The sequence below is a fragment of the Hypomesus nipponensis genome, chromosome 17 (genome assembly GCF_054491055.1).
Source record: "Hypomesus nipponensis isolate SF chromosome 17, ASM5449105v1, whole genome shotgun sequence".
In the NCBI taxonomy this organism is placed as follows: domain Eukaryota; kingdom Metazoa; phylum Chordata; class Actinopteri; order Osmeriformes; family Osmeridae; genus Hypomesus; species Hypomesus nipponensis.
In genome coordinates, this window is record NC_140377.1 from 2,492,660 (window position 1) to 2,514,461 (window position 21,802).

Genomic DNA, 21,802 nt, shown 5'->3' on the forward strand with positions numbered 1-21,802 from the left:
TTGAAGGGAGATATGACATTGCAGTGGGATGGAGAGTTTAGATAATGAAGTTGTGGAGCACTGTCGGTCAATATTAACACGATAGAGGGCCAGGGGTCTGTCACTGAGGTATTGGAGAACACACACAAACACACACATACCATAACACACACATACTGTACATTAACTCACTCAATCACACACACATATACTCAATAACAGACATAAACTCGATCATATACCCACGCACACACACATATACACACACATTCTGACATACACACATGCACACACACCTAGCATAACACACACACACACACCCAGCATAATACACACATACAGCATAACACAGACACACCCAGCATAACACACAACACACACCCAGCATAACACACACACACACCCAGCATAACACGCACACACACACCCAGCATAACACACAACACACACACATTCATTCTCTCTCGTAGAAGCCATACAGTCCATAATACGGATGATAAGACTTACTAATATATGCATCTTCAATGTCTCTGATCGTTGGCGGTGCATCAAGCTCCGTGTCCCATTGTCCACAGTGATGGAGATGCACATCCCTGTAAATACACATACAGCACAACACACACACACACACACACCAAACACAAGGACGAGTAAGGTCATAATTGTCTAGTAGATTCAGATTGATGGAGTGCTGGCCTCTGTGTTGTGTCTGTGTAATGTGTTCCACAGACAGACGTCCTGAGAAGAGGGCCTGGAACCAGGGGGACACTGTCTGGGTCCACAGCCCAGCCATGATGCCAAGAGGCCAGGACTGAAGGATACTTCTTGAATGCCCTATTTCTCAGGGAACACATATCTGCTATTTTGTTGAATGGGACTGCATTGTGAGTCCCCACAAGAATGGCAATACAAATGTATGTGTGTGTGTTGTGTGTGTTGTGTGTGAGTGTGTCTTCACACCTGTATGTTCTAGGCACTTTACTGGCCATAACAGTTCACTGAATGTTGTTTTGTTTTTGGAACACAACAGGGCAGTTGCACTCGCAAATATGCACACACACACACACACACACACACTTCCCCCTGGGTGACATTCTCTCTGTTTAAGCCTGGGTGTTGACAGGTGTGAAAGAGTCCACCCACCTCTCTCTCTCTCTCTCTCTCTCTCTCTCTCTCTCTCTCTCTCTATCTCTCTCTCTCTCTCTCTCTCTCTCTCCCTCCCTCCCTCCCTCTCCCTCTCCCTCTCCCTCTCCCTCTCCCTCTCCCTCTCCCTCTCCCTCTCCCTCTCCCTCTCCCTTCCTCCTTTCTCTCTCGGTGGTAACACTCCTCTAGTGAAATGAGGTGTGTTTCAGAGGAGATGGGCCCAGGTTGACAGCTTTATAGGTAGCTGCCAGATACTACATGAGGGAGAGAGGGAGGAGGGGACAGAGGGTGGAGGGGAGAGAGGGAGGAGGGGAGACAAGGGGAGACAGGGGGAGACAGGGAGGAGGGGAGACAGGGAGGAGGGGAGACAAAAAGATAGGGTGAGAGAGGGGGAGACAGAAAGAGAAGGGAGAGACATGGAGAGAGTGGGAGACAGAGGGGGGAGGTAGGAAGAGAGGGGAACTGACGTGAAGCTAAAGCCATGCAGACATAACCTTTCACTCCAAATCGTTTTCGTATTGACCACCTTTTGGCATTGGGAGCTCAGCCTGAGCCCAGGTCAGTACCAGGAGCTGAGGAGTGCAGGCAGGGGTCAGTACAACAGCATCCACAGCTCCTCAGCCACCTTCACATTCAGACCACTGCCAGCCAATCAGCTTGCTCCCCCGGCACGCTGACCCCTCCTTGACCCAGACATCAATCTGACGCTGTCTGCTCCACTCACATTATCTAGCCTGCCTGATAAAACTAGCTATCAGCTAGCTAACTGCAGACCACAGAAGAAGAGTAGAGAACTAACTGCAGACCACAGAAGAAGAACACTGAACAAATGCAGAGAAGTGAACATAAATGGATGTTGTTGGTTTTATTGGGTTTTATTTGATCTTGTCAATGTGTTACTCAACCCATGCAGTAGGAGTTCCTGGTGAAAGCATGAAAGCAGCTTTGCGAGTAACCTGAGGGTGACAAGATAGTTTGATCCAAGCACAGTGCAACCCTTTCTGTCATGCTTGTTTTGTGTGGGAGTAACTACACTAGAAACAGTTCACCAATTTGTTTAGTCGTTTTTTTCTCTCTTTTTTTCCCACAGAAAATGCTTTTAGAAAGTGCCTCATCCTGCAGTTCTGACTTTTAACTCTGGTGAAATCTTTTGGTTTTAAAGTTTGGGTTTCCAGTTTGTGAGTGTGTGTGTGTGTGTGAGTGTGTGTGTGTGAGTGTGTGTGTGTTGATATGATAACGTTCCGCTAGCAGGAATACAAGGAGCCTCCTTCTGTCTCTGCACCCCAGAACACGACTCACCTGATGTTGTTGACGGAGCCGGTGAGCGTGCCCAGTTCATCAGCAGGGGCGGCTAATACAGAGAGATAGAGAGAGGAAAGGTGGAGGAATGTTGTCTCTTATCTCCAGCCTCCCCCCTCCCTCCCTCTCTCCCTCTCTCCCTCTCTCCCTCCCCCCAATCCACGTTAGATTAGCCAACTCCCTTGAACTTCTGTCAAGGACACTCACACAGCTAGAAAGAGGAAAAAAAAAAGAAAGAATTTGAAAACATGCCTCATCAGCTGATTTGATGGACATTGATAAGGTGACGTTGCAGAGTTGGATGTACAGCATCTGGCTTCGAGGCGCGTTCCAGACAGAGGTTGTGTCAAAAGGGCTTAGCTTCTCCCTTGGCTGCCGTCGGGCCTGCTAAAATCAATTGGGAAAAACCCTTAAAAAGGGTATTTAGCGGTAGCCTGAAGCTAGGTACAACATTGGGCTGTGAGTTATTAAAATGAATATGTCTATTAGGGTTCCGCTCTCCTAAGAGTGCTCCTGTCCCGTGAAGAGAGATTGTTCCGGGGTCGGCTTGGTTCTGCGGGCGTTGGATCGATCATGGAGCATCTCCAGTCAAGGTGAACCCTCAGTAGCGTGATTCCTCTCTGTCACACATCCACCAGGAACTAACAGATGGGAAGAAGGCAGATGGAGAGAAGGACAGACAGGGAGAGGATGGGGGGGGGGGGGGGGGGGACACAAGTGTGGAGAGAAAAGCAGGAAAAGCAGGCTGAAAGACAAACAGAAAGGAAGACAGAAAGACAGACAGAAAGGCAGACCGATATGGGCAGGCCCACAGCTGGCAGAACTGACAGTGTTAGAATGATCCAGAACACACATCCATGCCAATACCTAACCCTGACTAACAGCTTCCCATCAGTGATTATCCAACAACAGGCCCTAAACCAGTCAGGTGCATCGAGTCATGTTTGACCATGTGCTGACAGTAAGTCTTGTCTAATCAACCAGATGGAGAGATTAGATTATCAGAGTTATATGGACATTTGTTCATACTGCGTTTGTCCTGGCATGCCTGGGTGAGATGGCAGAGGGGGAGGAGCCACTGCTGATTGGTGAACCAGAGGGAATCATCCAGACGCTGCTCTCGACCAAAACACAAGAGGGTCTGGAAGATTCCGCAGGACTTACTTTCACAGCTGGACTGAACTGCATCGTCTGGAATCACAGTGTTGTCTACAGCCGATTCATACTCAACAGTACTGTCTGAGTATTAACTGACAGAGAGACAGAGAGACAGAGAGAGAGACAGAGACAGAGACAGAGACAGAGACAGAGACAGAGACAGAGACAGAGAGAGAGAGAGAGAGAGAGAGAGAGAGAGAGAGAGAGAGAGAGAGAGAGAGAGAGAGAGAAAAAGAGAAGAGAAGAGAAGAGAAGAGAAGAGAAGAGAAGAGAAGAGAGAGAGAAGAGAAGAGAAGAGAAGAGAAGAGAGAAAGAGTGAGAGAGAGAGAGAGAGAGAGAGAGAGAGAGAGAGAGAGAGAGAGAGAGAGAGAGAGAGAGAGAGAAAGAAAAAAAGAAAGAAAAGATTAAATAGAACAGTTCAATTATAGTCAGAGGATAGTCCCGGTAAATTCTAAGTTTTGTCTTCTACACAGCACTGAACAGCATAGTGGAGAGAACCAGGCAGGGCTCCATGAGGGGGTCCAGGCCCATGTGGCTGCCCGTGGCTCTGAGCCTGCTGCTGGGGCACGTCTGCAGCGGAGCCCCCCTCAGCATGTCCAGACCCAGCGGCCAGCACAAGGTCTTGCTGATCTCCTTCGACGGCTTCAGATGGGACTACGACCGCGACGTGGACACGCCCAACTTGGACGCCATGGCGATAGACGGCGTGAAGGCCCACTATGTGACGCCACCATTTTTCACCATCACCAGCCCCACACACTTCACCCTGCTCACAGGTAATGACAAACAGGCAGACAGACAGACAGACAGACAGGCGGACAGACAGACAGACAGACAGACAGGCAGGCAGACAGGCAGGCAGGCAGGCAGGCAGGCAGGCAGGCAGGCAGGCAGGCAGGCAGGCAGGCAGACAGACAGACAGACAGGCGGACAGACAGACAGACAGACAGACAGACAGACAGACAGACAGGCAGGCAGGCAGACAGGCAGACAGGCAGACAGGCAGACAGGCAGACAGGCAGGCACTATTGCTCCACAAGGTGAAGTAGCCCCGCTGACTTTGCTGGGATCACACTTGAACATTCACAGCAAGAGAATATCCTTGAGTTCGCTCCTGTAGGAAACCCAGGTGGATGGACCTTACTGTGGAGCTCTCTACACTTACAGTTCCTAGAGGAAATGAGTTAGACAGCCCACAGTCTTTGACCTTTGACCTGAGAATGGTCTGGGTTCAACCTTTGTGAATGAAACTATTTTCGTTTAGCAGACTTTCATTAAAAGTGACAAACATGCAACCTCTTGCAGTCAATTATAATCTGAGCAGTGCCATTCTCTACCCACTCCATAAAGGAAGTGAGATCTCCACAGAAGAAGGAAGAAAACCATAGAGGAAGAAATAGAACCACAGAGGTAGTAAATACCACCTTAGAGGAAAAATCTATTTGTGCATTAGCACAAATTCAATGTCATCCAACAGCTTTCTCAGACCAAAGACCATTAACACAGGAAGGGCTAACTGAGGAATTCACTTTTATTTATTTATTAAAAGCTCACAAATCATCACAGAGCGCTTTAAAAAGAAATTTAACTTCCTTGAAATTAAATTCCTCTAATCTGCGATGCTAGTCTTAAGACCTTGTCCAGAAACGATCCACACTCAGAATGCCCTGGAAATTGATAGAATTTTTAACGTGAGCGAGCGAGACTATGAATAATGAGTGTGTTGTCGTACTGGAAGGTTTTTTTAATGAATAATGAGCAAGCTGGGGTTGACTGAAAGGTTTCTCATGAGACCTGTACGATAACCCACTGAAATAACCTTTCAGTTTCTGGTGAAAGTGGCTAATAATGGTTCATTGTTTCTACATATATGGTTTATTTGATAAAACACCTGGGTCTATATGGCACCGGGAGTTTTGTAACGTTCTTATAAAAAATGCATTGCAGTGTGAAGGCTAGCATGTGGACTATGCTAGCAGCTTTTGTGTGTAGGCTGTGTGTGTGTGTGTGTGTGTGTATGTGTGTGTGTGTGTGTGTATGTGTGTGTGCGTGTGTGTGTGTGTGTGTGCTGTTTGACTTTGCGGTATACTGTATGTAAACAGACTGTGTTCATGCTGTGCAATGTAATTAACTATAGTGACAAATCTTGTTTTTCCTAAAACACTTCGGTTGCTGACTAGTTAAACTTGTGCTTTGACGCATGTAATGCACATGCATGGTTAACATAAATAGCAACGTCTAACAAGCCAACATAGTTAAATAAACCTTACCATCGTAATTGTCGATGTAGCTCAAAACACCCCTTTTCCCTCTTGCGTGAAGGGCAGCAACATACAATCTTATGGACATCGTTAATAGTCATTTTGGGAACATAACCCTAACTCATTGTTACATTTTGTATGCCAGAACTAACGTAACTGCTAGCTACCGGAAGTTGTAGACCTGCGTTGTGCAATATGCGGAATTAATGGGTGCATAGTGAATTTGTAACATGTTCGTTTTCATTGGTTTGGCAGCCCACCTGCATTACCCTCGCTGACCACTAGAGAGCCACATGTGCAGCTCGACGTTGCCTTGACAATAAAAGGTGCACAGTTCTAATGATTCCTATGTTCTGTGTGTGTGCAGGTCGCTACGTAGAGAACCATGGTGTGATCCACAACATGTGGTTCAACACCACAACCACGGAGAAGAAGCCTTACTACCCGACTCAGTTTGTGAATGAATGGTGGGACAACGGGACGTTGCCTATCTGGATCACAGCCCAGAGACAGGTCCGAACAGCACAGCACTGTGTGTGTCTGTGTTCCCACTGCGTTTGTTGGGTGTATTTACACAGGCTACCTGTGTATGTGTGCGCGTGTGTATGCATACTCTATTTGCTATGTGTATTTACACATCGTGTGTGTGTGTGTGTTCTCTCTCTCCTCCAGGGTCTGAAAGCAGGTTCCCTCCACTTCCCAGGCACCGCCTCCTCCTACCAGGGCGAGCGCGCCATGGCGACGGACGTGGAACCCGGTTTCTATAACTACAAGAACGAGACGCTGTGGCGGCGGAACGTGGACAAGGTCATGGGCGACTGGTTCCGGGACATGGACCTGGACTTTGTCTCGCTGTACTTCGGAGAACCGGACGGCACGGGACACAGATACGGGCCGGACTCTCCCCAGCGGCGGGAGATGGTGAAGCAGGTGGACCGCACAGTCGGGTACATACGCAGCTCAGCGCAGCGCCACGGCGTGGCGGAGCGCCTCAACATCATCATCACGGCCGACCACGGCATGAGCAACGTGTACAGGAACGGCCTGGTGAAGGAGATCGTGCTCTCCAAGATCCCCGGGTTCTCCTTCAGCGACCTCTCCTTCCACCTGGTGGACTTTGGGCCCTCGGGCATGCTGCTGCCCAAGGAGGGACGTCTGGAGAAGGTGTACTCCGCCCTGAAGGGGGCCCACCCGCACCTCCACGTCTACACCAAGGAGGACCTGCCCCGGAGGTTACACTTCTCCAACAACGATCGCATCCTTCCCATCATCCTCTTCTCCGACCCTGGATACGTCATCAACGGGGTAGGTTGGTGGGTGGATGAATTAATGGGTGGAAGTATGGATGGATTTATGCTTCCCAACCTATATGAATACTAGTTAGATAGATCACAACAACGACCTGTCCTGAAAGGGTTTAAAACAGCCAGCTCAAATCCTAAATATTCCGAAAAGCCAGCGTGACACTTTCCACCGGACCCAGGATTATATTGGAAAAATTACCAAGTTAATTTGGCTTGTAGCGATGGAGAAAATGGAATCTTTCAGAGCGGAAACAAGGCATTAAATTCTAATCCTAATACATTACAGTTTTAATCAAGTGTATTAGGGCCTCCCCTAGACCAGCCCAGACACAGGGAACAGATCCGACCAGAATCCTCTCTGGGTGTTCAAATTCTACATTAGCAATTACACTCAATCCTGTTCTGGAGCTACACTGTAGTGCACACGAGACACAATCCCTCCACCCTGGTCTGAGAATCGACGTTACATTTGACATGGTATCGATACGTCGAACACTTTCATCAAAAGCGACACACAAATAGTGCATTCAGAAACTTCAGTGGTAAAATCAAGGATCGGAAGTTCTGACGGTATTCTAATGGTCAAGGAGTCAAGGAACGGAATTGCTTGATATTGCTTGTACAAAAGGGCTAAACAAATACAATTGTATTTGTTTTGATGTGTAGCTTCAAAAGTCCCCTCCATACTTGAAGACAGATTGTTTAGAATAATAAGTCTTCCTTGATGTGCCTTGCTTTGTCTTCAGAGAACAATCCAAGCAGTTTACTGTAAAGAACACAGAAAACATTTCCTCAGAAGAACCCCACTGGTTACAGCATTACAGAGATATCTGTTCTTTTAAGACTCGCTGATATCTCTTGTCTGGTATCTCTTGTCGCATATCTCTTATATCAGTCTCTTATCTTTATTTCATGGCCTCAGTGTTGGAAAAGTCCTCTCAGTTTCATCAAAGGCTAGGTCAAGTCCATAGAAATACTAAATAACAGTAAACATAACATTATGCTGTGTATGTCAATTTTTCTATGTGCTTTGTGTGAGCAATGTCCGTTGAACAGTGAAAAACACTGTAATTCTCTGCTGGCTGTCTAAACAACTCCTCCACAAGTTAGCCTACAGCCCCCTCTGTTGGCCAGAAGAGATAATAGCAGGGAGGGGGGGTGGAATTCACACGCAGCTTTCTCAAAAATGTGACCCCAGGAAAGCTTACCGATTATTACGTCTGACTACAGACAAAGACTGAGTTGCTTCTGACACATTTAAAGACATACACATTTCATTTAGACATGTTCATCCAAAGCGACGTACGGGTGGGATTCGAATCTGCGACTTGTTGATCTGCAGTCTGGTTTGAATCACTGAGCATCAAATCACCCACCGTTTATCCCTCCAGTACCTACCAGTGCAGTTCCACAACGGAGAGCATGGCTTCGACAACGAGGAGATGGACATGAAGCCCTTCTTCAGGGCTGTGGGACCTGCCTTCCAGAGGAACCTGGAGGTCGGACCCTTCGAGACGGTCAACATCTACCCACTGATGTGTCACATCCTGGGGATAAATCCTGAGGTCAACGATGGGCACCTGGACAACACCAGACACATGCTGGCCTCCGAGATCCAGGGTGAGTCTTTTCTGCACACTGTTTCTATCTCTCAATCCATCTCTCTATCTCTATCCATCTCTCTATCTAGCTCTATCTCTCAATCCATCTCTCTATCTCTATCCATCTCTCTATCTAGCTCTATCTCTCAATCCATCTCTCTATCTCTATCCATCTCTCTATCTCTATCCATCTCTCTATCTAGCTCTATCTCTCAATCCATCTCTCTATCTATCTTTCTATATCAATCGATTGAAGTCAACCGTCTTACGAAAAGGGCGGTTTCGCCATCGCAGAGGCTCATAGTCCATTAAGTCAACATTGACGTGGTAAACAATAACAGTCCTGCGGCAACATAAGACAAACATCAGCATTCATTCATTCAGGAAAGAACAAGGTAACGGGAACGTTGTTAAGGAAGCTACAACCGGAGTAACGACTGTATCCCTCCACCTAGAGTAACGACTGTATCCCTCCACCTAGATCAAGAGGTGGCAGGGACGGCCTACCTACCCATCTATTCCTCCTTTTCTGATCCATGAATTACAGAGCAGCTTGATGTGAACATCCTGGCCAGAGTTTTCACTGGTCTGTCTGCTGTGGCGGGGTTCCTGTTGGTGGTCTTCATCGCTACAATGTCTGTCCGCCTCTACAACAACAACAACAAGCGCAAGTGAGTATCATAGCCTCTCTCCCTCTGTCTCTCTCTTTTTCTCTTTCCCTATGTCTCTCTCTTCTCATGTCTCTCTTCTCTCTCTTCTTCTCTCTCCCTCTGTCTCTCTTTTCTCTCCCTCTGTCTCTCTCTCTTCTTCTCCCTGTGTCTATCTCTTCCTCTCTCTTTTCTCTCCCTCTGTGTCTCTCTCTTCATCTCTCTCCCTCTGTCTCTTGCTCTTTCTTCTTCTCTCTCTCTCTCTCTGCTGGCTAGCTATGTTAGCGGGGTAATGAGAGAGCAATGACTGGGACTGGCTGGTATATGGTGATGTTGGCCTAATCAGCTAACACTTGTGCAGATCTACAGATGGTGTTGACTACAGCAAAAACGGGCGCTACGCACACTCCTTAATCATTCCTCACACGGCTGAGAGGTGCAAATGTATGCTGTGAAACCAGCTTACAATACGCACACCGTCTGCACACCTATGTGCTGAAGCAGTACTGAAAGTGTGCATACAATGTGATTTACTAAATGAGGGAATATTGGACTGACTGACTGACTGCTTGCCATGTTTTCTCTGTTTCAGGAGTGAGGAGGAAGTGCATCACCATGAGAAGGAGACAGAAATCAAGCAAACATCTTTATGAACACCAAACTGAATGTGCATTCGGATCACTGCGGGGGAATGAAGGCCCACGGATGAACGGAGAAGGAGACAAGGGGACAACTGGAAGAGGAGGAAAGGGGACATGGGACTTGGACAAGGGGACGAGGAGAAGTAGACATGTACAGCAGGTTTCTGACTAGGCTGGGCTGTTAGCTTGCTGTAAGCTGAGACACGTTGTTCCACAGATATCTGGTATCACAGTCCCCCATCTGCATGTGAGAACAGACACAATGCACCCTGGGAAACAGACACAATGCACCCTGGGAAACAGCAGTTGTAGTTGTTCACCTTGTTTAAGGCTCTAAAAATGTCAAGGAAAAAAGGGGGGGTGGGGTAAGGGGGTGGTAAGGGGGGAGTGGGGTAAGGGGGTGGTGAAGTAAGGGTGTGGTGTGGTAAGGGGGTGGTTGGGGTAAGCTAAAGGGGGGCCTCCATGGATTATTTTTTTTCTGTCTATATTATAATAAAGACAACAACAAACATTTGTATTTAAACTGAATTCAATGATGACTCAATGTTTGTGTCTGAAGTTATGTGACAAAGTATATATTAAACAAGAGATTTTGTGTTTTCTCAAAGAACAGCATGTTTTCACTTTTCACTACAACATTGTACAAATTCACAATAGTCATTTGTATTTTCGATCAACTTTAAAGTAGGCCTATATGTTGAGGCCAATAACTTAGGAATACATTGTTTCCATTGTAATACACTTTGTAATAATGTCATAATTTAGAATGTCATACTTATAATGTAAATATGTTTAGTCATGACACAATTTGCATTCCATTTGCACCAGAAACGAATTAGATATTTAGACTCGTAACAACTTCGCGTGGCCAAAAAAAATAAAAAGGCTACTGTAACAGTGTGTACGTGTGTAAGAGAGCGGGGAGGGGTCGGCTGCGGGAGGGTGGTGTCGTAGACCTATGGTCAGAGTAAGTTGGTGAATGCAAAATTCACGAGTACGGTAACTGTGAAGGGACACGTTTAGAAAACGCGTTTCCCGTTTCACCCTCTATTCTTCTCTCATGAAAGAGTCTATAGAAGGCGACAGGCAGTCATGGAGGAGTTGAGTGCTGTGGGAGAACAGGTCTTCGATGCCGAATGCATTCTGAACAAACGAATGAGAAAGGTTGGATACTATCGACCGTAATTGCCATTAAGATCACCGCTTTTCCTGCGCGGTTCGGTAACGTTTCTAATGTCTATTTCCGCAGGGAAAGTTGGAGTTTCTGGTGAAGTGGAGGGGATGGTCATCCAAGTAAGTAAGACTGAGCGAGCGGCGGTACTGCAGCAGCTGCAGTTGCGCGAGCCTCAAACAATGAAAACAACAACAACAGCATGTCGCTTGTTGCTTCTCAAAAGATTTTAGTATTGTGGTTAAACATTTTCTGCTGGTTTTTGTTTCATAACTACATGATTTATCCACAAATCTCTTGAGAGCATAGTAGGTATATCTCGTGTTTTCACGCCAGTTGGCTTTTGTTCTAAGACTCCGGTTTTTATCATTTCGAACCCAGGCATATTAAGTTTATCAACTGTTTTTTCTCCCCCCACTACCAACGTCTTCTTTTGCGTTATATTTGTAATTATTTATTTTTATGCACATACTTACAATTCGTTGTTTTTTTTTATCAACGCTAGCTTCGTTTGTAGTTTTACACAGCAAGTTGTAAAAACTTTAAGAAAGCTCCGGGCTCCACTGTGGCAATTTTAACGTCAATTGCTGTTTTTCAAGGTTGTTTTGAAACGTGTGGTTATATTGTTTCAACGTTTTCTTTTGATATGACTGTTGCCCCGCAGAGCATTGTAGTCGTTCTGGTGTGTTCGGGTGCCATCTGCCTTAACTCCCCTGACACGCGCGTCCTCACTTGAATTGCTCAGGTCTTCGATGCTGTTACATTGTTGCCGTTAATACCGTCACCAATGAGCCTTATGTATGTCAATCATTCCTGGGGTTCTACCCTTGTTTAACTTCGGTATCTCGCAGTGCCGTCTCTTCACTACAGATCGCATGGTCATGGGTGAGAAATCAGGCCCAACAATTTGTGGTCTAAGCAACGCCGAAACCATCAATTATACAAAGTAGTTGGTTATGACTAGATGATACCTTGTTATGCCTTGGGTTACGTAAAGTCTACAGTTGTTGTCTTCAGTTTGAAACCCAAGCCAATTTTTTTTTTTTTTTTTTTTTTTTTTTTTTAAAGCTAATAGGCCTTCATTTGAAAAAGAGAATCATTATCAGGCAAAGCTTCTTCTTCCATGAACTGTGGAGTTTATATTTTTTTGGTACCCGTCAGTTTTGGTTTCCTTTCCTTGCCTCCTCAGTAACCAGGCATCAGATTGCTCCTAGGCTACATGTGGTTTTCTCAACTGTTGTTTTCGCCCACTGTCTTATCTTCCCCCTCCTCTGCTTGCTCAGGCCTCCTCACTCTGCTAACCTCCCCCTCTCTGCTCTGTTCACCTCCCCCTCTCTGCTCTGTTCAACTCCTCCTCTCTGCTCTGCTCACCTCCTCCTCTCTGCCCTGCTCACCTCCTCCTCTCTGCCCTGCTCACCTCCTCCTCTTTGCTCTGTTCACCTCCTCCTCTCTGCCCTGCTCACCTCCTCCTCGCTGCTCTGTTCACCTCCTCCTCTGCCCTGCTCACCTCCTCCTCTCTGCTCTGCTAACCTCCTCCTCTCTGCCCTGCTCACCTCCTCCTCTCTGCCCTGCTCACCTCCTCCTCTCTGCCCTGCTCACCTCCTCCTCTTTGCTCTGTTCACCTCCTCCTCTCTGCCCTGCTCACCTCCTCCTCGCTGCTCTGTTCACCTCCTCCTCTCTGCCCTGCTCACCTCCTCCTCTCTGCTCTGCTCACCTCCTCCTCTCTGCCCTGCTCACCTCCTCCTCTCTGCCCTGCTCTCCTCCTCCTATCTGCTCTGTTCACAGGGAGTTGAGTAGGGTTAGGGTTAGTCTCTGGGGTTAGTCTCTGGGGTTAGGGTTAGTCTCTGGGGTTAGTCTCTGGGGTTAGTCTCTGGGGTTAGTCTCTGGGGTTAGGGTTAGTCTCTGGGGTTAGTCTCTGGGGTTGGGGTTAGTCTCTGGGGTTAGTCTCTGGGGTTAGTCTCCAATTTTCTTTCTACGCTTCCTTTCTCAAAGCTGTTTTTCACCGTAGGTCATATAAGGTGAATAGAAATTAAGGAAAAGGAGAGGGTGGATTTTAGAACTAAATAACACAGGGTTTGGAGCAGTGGGAGTTTATGTTGTGTTGACTAAAAGCTGCCCCTCATTGTTTCAGGCACAATAGCTGGGAGCCTCAAGAGAACATTCTGGACCCTAGACTGATGTCTGCCTTCAACAAGAGGTGAGTAAGGAAGGCTGGGTGAAGGGAAGCAGGTCAAAATGGATGGTTGTTAAGAGTGAAACGCACCATTCTGTCATAGGAAGTGGTATTGTTTTGAGTTTCTCTCTCAGACGTGAGATATGGGGTACTGGGATCTTTGTGATGGTGGCATTAAGTTCAGGCCTGATTTTAAAAGGTTGGTGTCACAGCTTGCTACTGATGCAGTCACCCAGTTCTGTAATGTCTGTTATAAAGGAAGGAAGGAAGGAAGGATGGATGGATGGAAGGATGAATTCTAGTAGAATCGATGCTGCTTTTTTTAAAGAAAGGATGCACTTTTAGAGGAACAGAGGGGAAGGAATGCTACATTAGCATTGAGACGCCCCCCAAGGTTAGTAAAGAAGAACATATAAAAGTATAGAAGAGGGACGTAGGCTTTTTTGCTTGACGTATTAAGCCTTCTGGGTAAGAAACGCAGGAGGCACAGGGTTTCCCCCGCCTTAACTGAAAAGTGGCGCGGGAAACCCTGAGGCATATCAGGAAGAAGGATGCATGTTAGAGGAAGGGAGAGAAAGGGGTGGAGGATGCATCTGCAATGGATTGAGATGGGGCCGGGCCAGGAGGGCTGTGAGTGACAGAGGAACGCTCCACCGGCTCTCTATGACCCCCCCGCTCACACACACACATGCTCTCCGCCCCCCATACACACACACACAGACCCTCTGCCCCTCCCTCCCCTTACACACAAACACACACACACCCTAACCCTCCCTGCACCCTATTCACACAACAGAGCTGAGAGGACTACATGAGATAGGTATAGCTCGATGGTAGAGCAAGATGTTTTCAGGTTCAAATTCCCCATGGATGTCTGCTAAATGAACGCATCATTATTATTATTATTATTATGACATTATACTGGCTGACATTCCAGTGTTTAGCTCCTACGGCCATCTTAGAAAACAGGTTTCAGAGAACGTTTTCACAGCCCTTGTGGGAAAGTCCAATTGACATTCTGATCAGTGATGTTGGAGTTGTTTGTCATGCGCCAAAGGCTTGTTTATTTAAAGGTCAAATGTTTAGTTTGTGCTCCTGGAAAAACACTGCCATAGAAAGGTTAAAGATCTGAAAGAAACTTTAGATTTTTTAAATAATGTAATTCTACACATGCAATCGAGGCTGTTATCATAGGAAATGAGAACCGGAAAAGAAACCGAGAATACAAATCAAGCTAATCTGCTATTCTCACACCATCATCTGGGGACTTTTAATGTCACCAGGAGACCTTTTAATTTTCAATCGCTGTTGTGTGTTTAGTCAGGTAAGGTGTAGGCCTCAAAACATTGCACAGGATGACAGGCAATGCTACGTACAGATATGAGATCAGAGAGTATTTGCACTGTGCCTGGTAAACATAGGCCAACCCTTAACCATAACCACAGAAATACCACTTCGGAGCATTGATTTTCTGCTTTGGTGTCTACTTGCACCATTTGTATGTCACTTTGGATGAAGGCATCAGCTAAATGGATGACATTTTAAATATAGAGTTACAGGAGGTGTTATTGTTGATATGCAGGATAAAAATATGGCCAACATGGCTCGTTCTAACCTAGACTGTGGATGCATCATGAAAGACAATCTGTGGTTTTACTGTAAAGAGCGAACGAGGATGGATATAGGTCTGTGGTTGAGGCTCGGACTGCTAGAAGGCCTAGGTGAAAATACCCCCCCCCCCCCCCAACTCCTGTGCTGTATGTCGGGTTTGGATAAAAGCTGAATGAATACGCATCGTTACATTATGAAGTGGATCTGCTTGTGACAGGGAGCAGGAGAAGGACATCGTCTTCAGGAAGCGAGGGAAGAGACCCAGGGGAAGACCACGGAAAAATCTGGTGAGACTCCTGTTACCTCCCCCTCTGGTTATGTGTTTCCTTACCTTCACCAGCAAAATAGTCAACAAATGATACTAAATAGAAGATGAGAAACATGTTTTAATGAAAACAATATATGAATAAATAAATTCTCCTCTCCCTTTAATCAGGAATCGGTACCCGAGGCTTCAAAGTCCAACACCTCCTCTTCATCCTCCTCGTCCTCTTCCTCCTCCTCCTCATCTGGCTCCTCTTCCTCCTCCTCCTCTTCTTCCTCCTCATCGGAGGATGATGACGATGGCGATGCGGACGCCAGTGACGGCAAGGCCAAGCCGGTCCTCCGAGCACGCGAGCTGCACCCGGTACCACAGAAGAAGGCCCAGATCCTGGTGGCCAAGCCTGAACCACCGAGGAAGAGAGGCAGGAAGCCTCTCCCACCCCAGCTCAAGGCCTTCCCTCCCAACAAGGCTGCCCGCAAGGTCCTAAAGCCCACCCCTTCCAAAGATTCGCCCACTTCCCCCTCTGCCGATCTTCGGGGTGGGTCCAAAAAGTCCCTGCATCCACCCAGCTTCACCTTCATGGGGTTCCACCGGGCGTCCAGCCAGAGCAGGGGCCCCGTGACCCATGCTGGAGGGGCCGTCAAACCTCCCCTGAACTCAGCAAGCTCTGCCCGCTCTCTCTCTTCCTCCTCGCCGGCGCCTCCACTCTCCTCCATCACCTCCCCTTCCTCCCTCAACGCGACCGGTCAGAGCAGGAAGGGCTCTGATCTCCAACAGGGCGTGTGTGACCCTGGCAGCGGGGCGGGGTTGGACCCGAAGACCAACACCGCCAGTTCTCCCGGAGCAGCCCAGCTCAGTTTCCACGGCAACAAACTGTCATCCACCAATGGGAGCTCTGCCCAGGCTAGTGCGGGCCAGCCCAGCTTGGGACCCACCCAAAAGAAACCAGCCCTCCCCGGGCAGACCCCACTAACGAGGGTCCCCGGTCCGAAACCCCCCCCGTTCTCCCCCCAGAAAACCCCCACCAGCCTCCAGCCCCTCAACCTCCAAAACGTCTTAAAACCCGCGAACGCCAACAACCCTGCCGCCGTCGGCAACGTCACGGCGCCGGCCTCTAGCCTCCGCGTCGCAGCCGCCAGCCCTGCGGCACGAAAGGCTGCTGTGGGGCAGAGCCCCGCCCCAGCCCCTGCCCCCGCCACGCCCGGAGGCCAGACGGCCAGGAAGACCCAGCCAGGGGCGGAGGAGCCGGGGGCCACACCCGGGGAGAGGCCGACCTCCAGGACCACCCAGAGCCGGGCGGAGAAAAACCCGTCCGCAGAGGCCCTGAGCCTGGGCGGGAAGCGTGAGAGGTCAGCCTCTAAGGACGGGAAGCTGGGGAAGATGGCTGAGATGAGCACGGGGGAGGATGAGAGCAGCTCGGACTCGGACCAGGATCCCGGGGCAGCCCAGGACCTGTCCATCTCCGTCCAGACCGCACAGGACTGGAAGCCCCCTCGCAGCCTCATCGAGCACGTGTTCGTCACGGACGTCACTGCCAACCTGGTCACCGTCACCGTCAAGGAATCTCCCACCAGCGTCGGCTTCTTCAACCTCCGCAACTACTAACCTCTGACCTCCGACCTGTCAAGAGCCTTACAGTTATGGATCCGATATCCAATCGCCAGCGTCCGGTTATCGATCTATTGATATTGACATTCAATCCATCCCCGGTTACCTTTTATTGATCTGTTGATAACCCGGTCACCAGCTTCCGGTGGATGATCTAGCCATCCCCGGTTACCGGGTTCTGGTTAGTGGTCTGTGGCCGTCGGTCATGGACGTTGAGCACACCATGTGAAGGGCTTCTACAGGGGGAGCCAGATGCATGTTCAGGGTCAGGATCTGGGTCTTGCACCAGCAGAGCAGGGCCTCCCAACCATGGAGGTCTTAACGGACTTCTGAATAGAGATTACTGGTTTTCTCTAAACCTGTGAATCGTTTAGTTTTGAACCCTCCTATTGTCTTAAGAAATAGTAATACCTATTACTCTTGGGACACAGTGACCAGGGTCAGATACATCTCATAACTCAAAATCTTTGAATGTAAAGGTGGAATTTGTCTCATTGGTACAACTATAAGTTTGGATTCCAACCAAATAGTCATAAACAACATCCATGTCATCTAAATATACACTAATTCAAAAGAATAATAGACAAAAAGAGCTGGTCTTAGTCTAATCTGTAACAGTTGGCCTTGTTGATATGTGTGGACCTCACAAGGGCTGTTACGGCCCCAGTCAGTATTATCTCAGGTCATATTGACCCCAACACATTAGGCGACGACACTGAAAATTATAATTATAAATATCCCCAAATGTCAACATTCAGGGTCATTTTAGGAAGCTACATGGATTAATGTTTTGTATGACTTGGGAGCTCTGCTCTTAGATCTGAATATCATTTGGGACCCGAGGACAATAGGAGGGTTAATGGTTTGAGGCGACTAAGAGAGTCCAGAGAAAGGGAGGTTCTTTGAGTTCAGTTTTGAAGGATGTGTAAAACCTACAGTGGTATACTCGGAGAATGAAGATGGATAATCAATCATTAAGACAACCATATACTATTCAAATAGTCAACTCTGTATTCATCATAAAACTGCCATGGTAGAATCTCTTGGACTGTTACTGAACACATGGTGTTATTTCAGGCCATGTACCAATACAACATTGGCAGAAACTGGATATTGAATAAGTGGTCTTAATAAGAGGGAATTATGTTGTGTTAGCTATTTAACGAGGACAGTTACTTTTTTATTCTTTCAGTATTTATGGGTTTAAATGCCTACGCCTAGTCAATGTAGAACAACTTTAAACTAGTGTTTTGGATCAAAGCTCTCAGTGAATAGAGTGTTACCTAGCAATGCATCTCGTTGGTGACATTGTAATTTAGCTACCTCTATCTTGTAATCCAACCTTTACCACCTATCTCCTGTAGTCTTTGTTTTAAAGAGATCTTTGAGGAAAGCTAAAGTTAATTATGTGTGTAGCAATGTCATTACCATCCCCCTGTATTCAGCGGATGTTTACCCTGCTTCAATTGTTTCTGGAATCAAAAAGTATACTTAATAATAATAATAATAATAATACAGTACTTTTGTTTTTTGTATTTTTTGTAAAGGAAAGGCTCTAAAGACATTCAGCTAAACCTTTCAGTAGTACGTTTCTTGTTCTTTTCTGTGATCGGTTGTCATGACGGTAGCTCCAGAGAATGTGCGGACAGAGAGTTGCGGAGGAGAGAAACAGAGAGAAGCCAAGGAGGAAGGCCAAGCCACATTCATCTCATCAGTTAAAAACAAGATGGCATTCCTGAGTAGAGTTCTTTCTGTAGGAACTTACAGGCTGGAGGTGGGAGGGAGGGGGGGTGGGGGGAGACAGGGCGGGGGGGGGGGGGGGCAGAGAGATACAGAGGCTAGGTCATATGGGAGGCTGGGGGAGCAGATGCACAAGCTGGGGGTTGGTGGGTGGGTGGACATAATATCTGTGTTCTACACCAGTGTGCAGATAAAGACAGGGTACTGACTTCTAGATGTGTGTAGTCACCCTCCACCTCTGCTCGAGCACAAGACGACAGAGCAGATCATTCCAATAGGAGCTGATAAGCCCTGTGTCTGGGTCTCTGGCCAGGCAGAGCTGGAGATAATGATGGGTCGTGTGGTCAACCCTCCTCACCCGGCTCCTTGCTGTCTGCCTCCTTGCATCCTCACCTCCTCCACTTCTCCCCTCGTTCACACCCGCCCTGTTTCTCCTCTGTGTTGCTCTCCCTCTCTGCGTCTAGCTGGGCCTGTGTTGTGAGGGCTGGGCCTGTGTTGTGAGGGCTGGGCTTGGTTGTGTGTGACTAGGTTTGGAGAACTTGGGAATTAGTGAGAGGGTGTAGTAAAATAAGCGTTTCTAACATATTTTTCTTGCATTGGTCGGTTGGTACACACTCCCTACCCACACACATCCCATCTTCTATTTTTTTTAAACAAAAACACTTACACACAATCTCATTTTTGTTCCACACGAGTGCTTATCTGATGCTGCTTAACAGCAACCACAACAGGAATCTGCTCGCTGGTGTCTCTTTCAACTGTCTGCCTGTATGCGCTCTCTCTCTCTCTCTGTCTCTCTCAAGGCTGTTTGTCTTATATAATTTATTTTCTGAATTGTCAGGACCATGCTGGCTGTCATCCTCATCTTCATGCTCTAAACACTTTAATAAAACAGTGCTTTATTATGTTGTCTAATGTCTTCTGTTGAAAGGAAATTGTCCAGTTCGAAATGAGTTTGCAATTTCCCACATTGCAGTCACCAATAGCCGCATTCATACACACACAAACCTATCTCAGACCTTGCAACACATGACGCAGGTCGGACCAAGTGGAAATACTATTTAATATACATCACTTGTTAAAAAGAAAATAATGGCTTGTGAAATAAATGAAAGTTAGGAACTATGTTTAGTGAATGGCAGTTGCCAGTATCATTGCCCAGATGTAGTTACAGCTTTACGCCACTAGATGCTGCTGCTGTATTTCTGAAGAAGAGGGCCCAGTAGAGAAGCTGTACCTTGCATGGCATCCCAGGAATTGTTGCTGATGTGGAGATATGAATTTATGAAGGAAGAAATATTTAGGGTTATTATACAAAGGTGGCAGGTCATGCAACCTTCCCTTTAGAAACCATGTACCATCTGCCTGTCTGTCTGTCTGTCTGTCTGTCTGTCTGTCTGTCTCAGTCTATCTGTTAAGTGCTCAGATATCCTGACCTGTGAGAGGTCAGAGACACACTTGACCTCTCAGTGACCTCCTGGTAACCTTTGTGACCTCCAGACATGGTTGATAAGTCGCTGGGTAACTTCAGGAAAACACGTATTTTCAAAAAAGTTTCTTAAAAAAAAATGACATGTGATATCTGTATGTATACGGAATACTCCCGTTATTTACAGGATTCTAACAAGGGGTAAGCAGCTCTAAGAGAGGTTTGTGCACACACGCACGCATGCATGCACACACGCACACCCCCGCCCCCCCCCCTCCACACACACACACACACACAAACCCTGGCTCTCTGCAGTAGTATATTTACACGACTCATCGCACATAGTGTTCAATTCCATCATAGACAAGTCCTCAGCAGTCCCACTCCGGAGGAATGAGTGTGAACACTTAGAAGACAAAGACACTGACAGGGATGGTATGCATAAACAGTATGAACAGTGAAACAGTGTACACACACACACACACACACACACAGTGTACACACACACACACACACACACACAGTGTACACACACACACACACAGCTCTGAATAGTCTGTCTTTCTACCCCTGATCCTCTATACCCCCACTCTCCCTCTCTCCCTCTCTCCCTCTCTCCCTCTCTCCCTCTCCCTCTCTCTCTTTCTCCCTCTCCCTCTCCCTCTCCCTCTCCCTCTCCCTCTCCCTCTCCCTCTCCCTCTCCCTCTCCCTCTCTCCCTCTCTCCACCCACCCCTCTCTCTCCCCACCCCTCCAGATCCCCCTCTCCCTCTCTCCCTCCACCCACCCCTCTCTCTCCCCACCCCTCCAGATCCCTCCCTCCCCTCCTCTGTTGAAGCTTCTGTGTGCCCCCCAGCAGAGCCTCAGCTGAGGGCTTGTTTCCAGAACTTTCTACAAAGACACAAACTGGATGGAGAGGTGAGGGATCCACACTCTCCCACTAAACCCCAAATACACTTGCATTTGTCATTGGAATTTTGGAATGATATCTAGTTTTGTTTGGTGTTTCATTTGAAAGATACTGAGATAGTGAATTTCAATAAATACTGGATCCTACAAAATCCTACCATGCTTTGATGTGTGTGTGCTTTCTCCAGTGTTTGTGTTTAGTCTCCACCCCCCCCCCCCCCCCCCCCCCCGCCGCCCCTACCTCAGGTCCCCCCACCCCCCCCTTCACCTCACCCCCATCCCTCTACACGCCAACCCTTTAACGAGGGCCTCTACTCCATTTCAAAGGTCTGTTTGGAAACCTGAACCCTGCCTCCAGTCCGGCCCAGCTCTCTTCCCCGCCCGGCTGCCTCACTCCTGGGGTCGCTCCCTAAATCACAGCCCCCGTCCCAGGGTAAACAGGAGGAGGCCCTGCCCTGCCGCCCTGGGAGGCTGGAGGAGCGACGGAGCCTCCTCTGGGACAACACAGACGCAGACAGACCCTGTCATCCATCTTGGCTCGCTGGTCATCCATCACTGGGCCGGAGTCGAGCTGTCTGACACATCAGATCCTCGTTCTCCCTGGAAGGGTGACAGAGCTGCAGAATATGCCTCTAACGGGGTGACAGAGCTGCAGAATATGCCTCTAACGGTGTGACAGAGCTGCAGAATATGCCTCTAACAGTGTGACAGAGCTGCAGAATATGCCTCTAACAGAGTGACAGAGCTGCAGAGATGTAACCGGTCTCCACAGGGCACCAGTGTTTCTTCCAGCTCTTCTCTCTTTCCTTCACTTTTCCCCCTTGACTTGTTTTACAACCCCCCCACCCCAACACCACACACACAC

At 47.9% G+C, this 21,802-nt stretch overlaps 2 protein-coding genes across 2 annotated transcripts; both read left to right on the plus strand.

The window, feature by feature from the left end:
* The first annotated feature begins 4,025 nt into the window (after positions 1-4,025).
* On the plus strand, positions 4,026-10,384 carry LOC146252929 (ectonucleotide pyrophosphatase/phosphodiesterase family member 7-like). Its single transcript, XM_084678092.1, has 6 exons — positions 4,026-4,355; positions 6,208-6,353; positions 6,513-7,145; positions 8,536-8,764; positions 9,293-9,416; positions 9,985-10,384. The coding sequence occupies exons 1-6, from the start codon at positions 4,091-4,093 to the stop codon at positions 10,043-10,045; spliced, it is 1,458 nt and encodes a 485-aa protein (XP_084534218.1). The 5' UTR covers positions 4,026-4,090; the 3' UTR covers positions 10,046-10,384.
* A 688-nt stretch (positions 10,385-11,072) lies between these two features.
* On the plus strand, positions 11,073-17,970 carry cbx2 (chromobox homolog 2 (Drosophila Pc class)). Its single transcript, XM_084678914.1, has 5 exons — positions 11,073-11,197; positions 11,283-11,326; positions 13,336-13,401; positions 15,206-15,275; positions 15,425-17,970. Exons 1-5 carry the CDS (start codon positions 11,126-11,128, stop codon positions 16,856-16,858), a joined length of 1,686 nt encoding a protein of 561 aa, XP_084535040.1. The 5' UTR covers positions 11,073-11,125; the 3' UTR covers positions 16,859-17,970.
* The last annotated feature ends 3,832 nt before the right edge of the window (positions 17,971-21,802 follow it).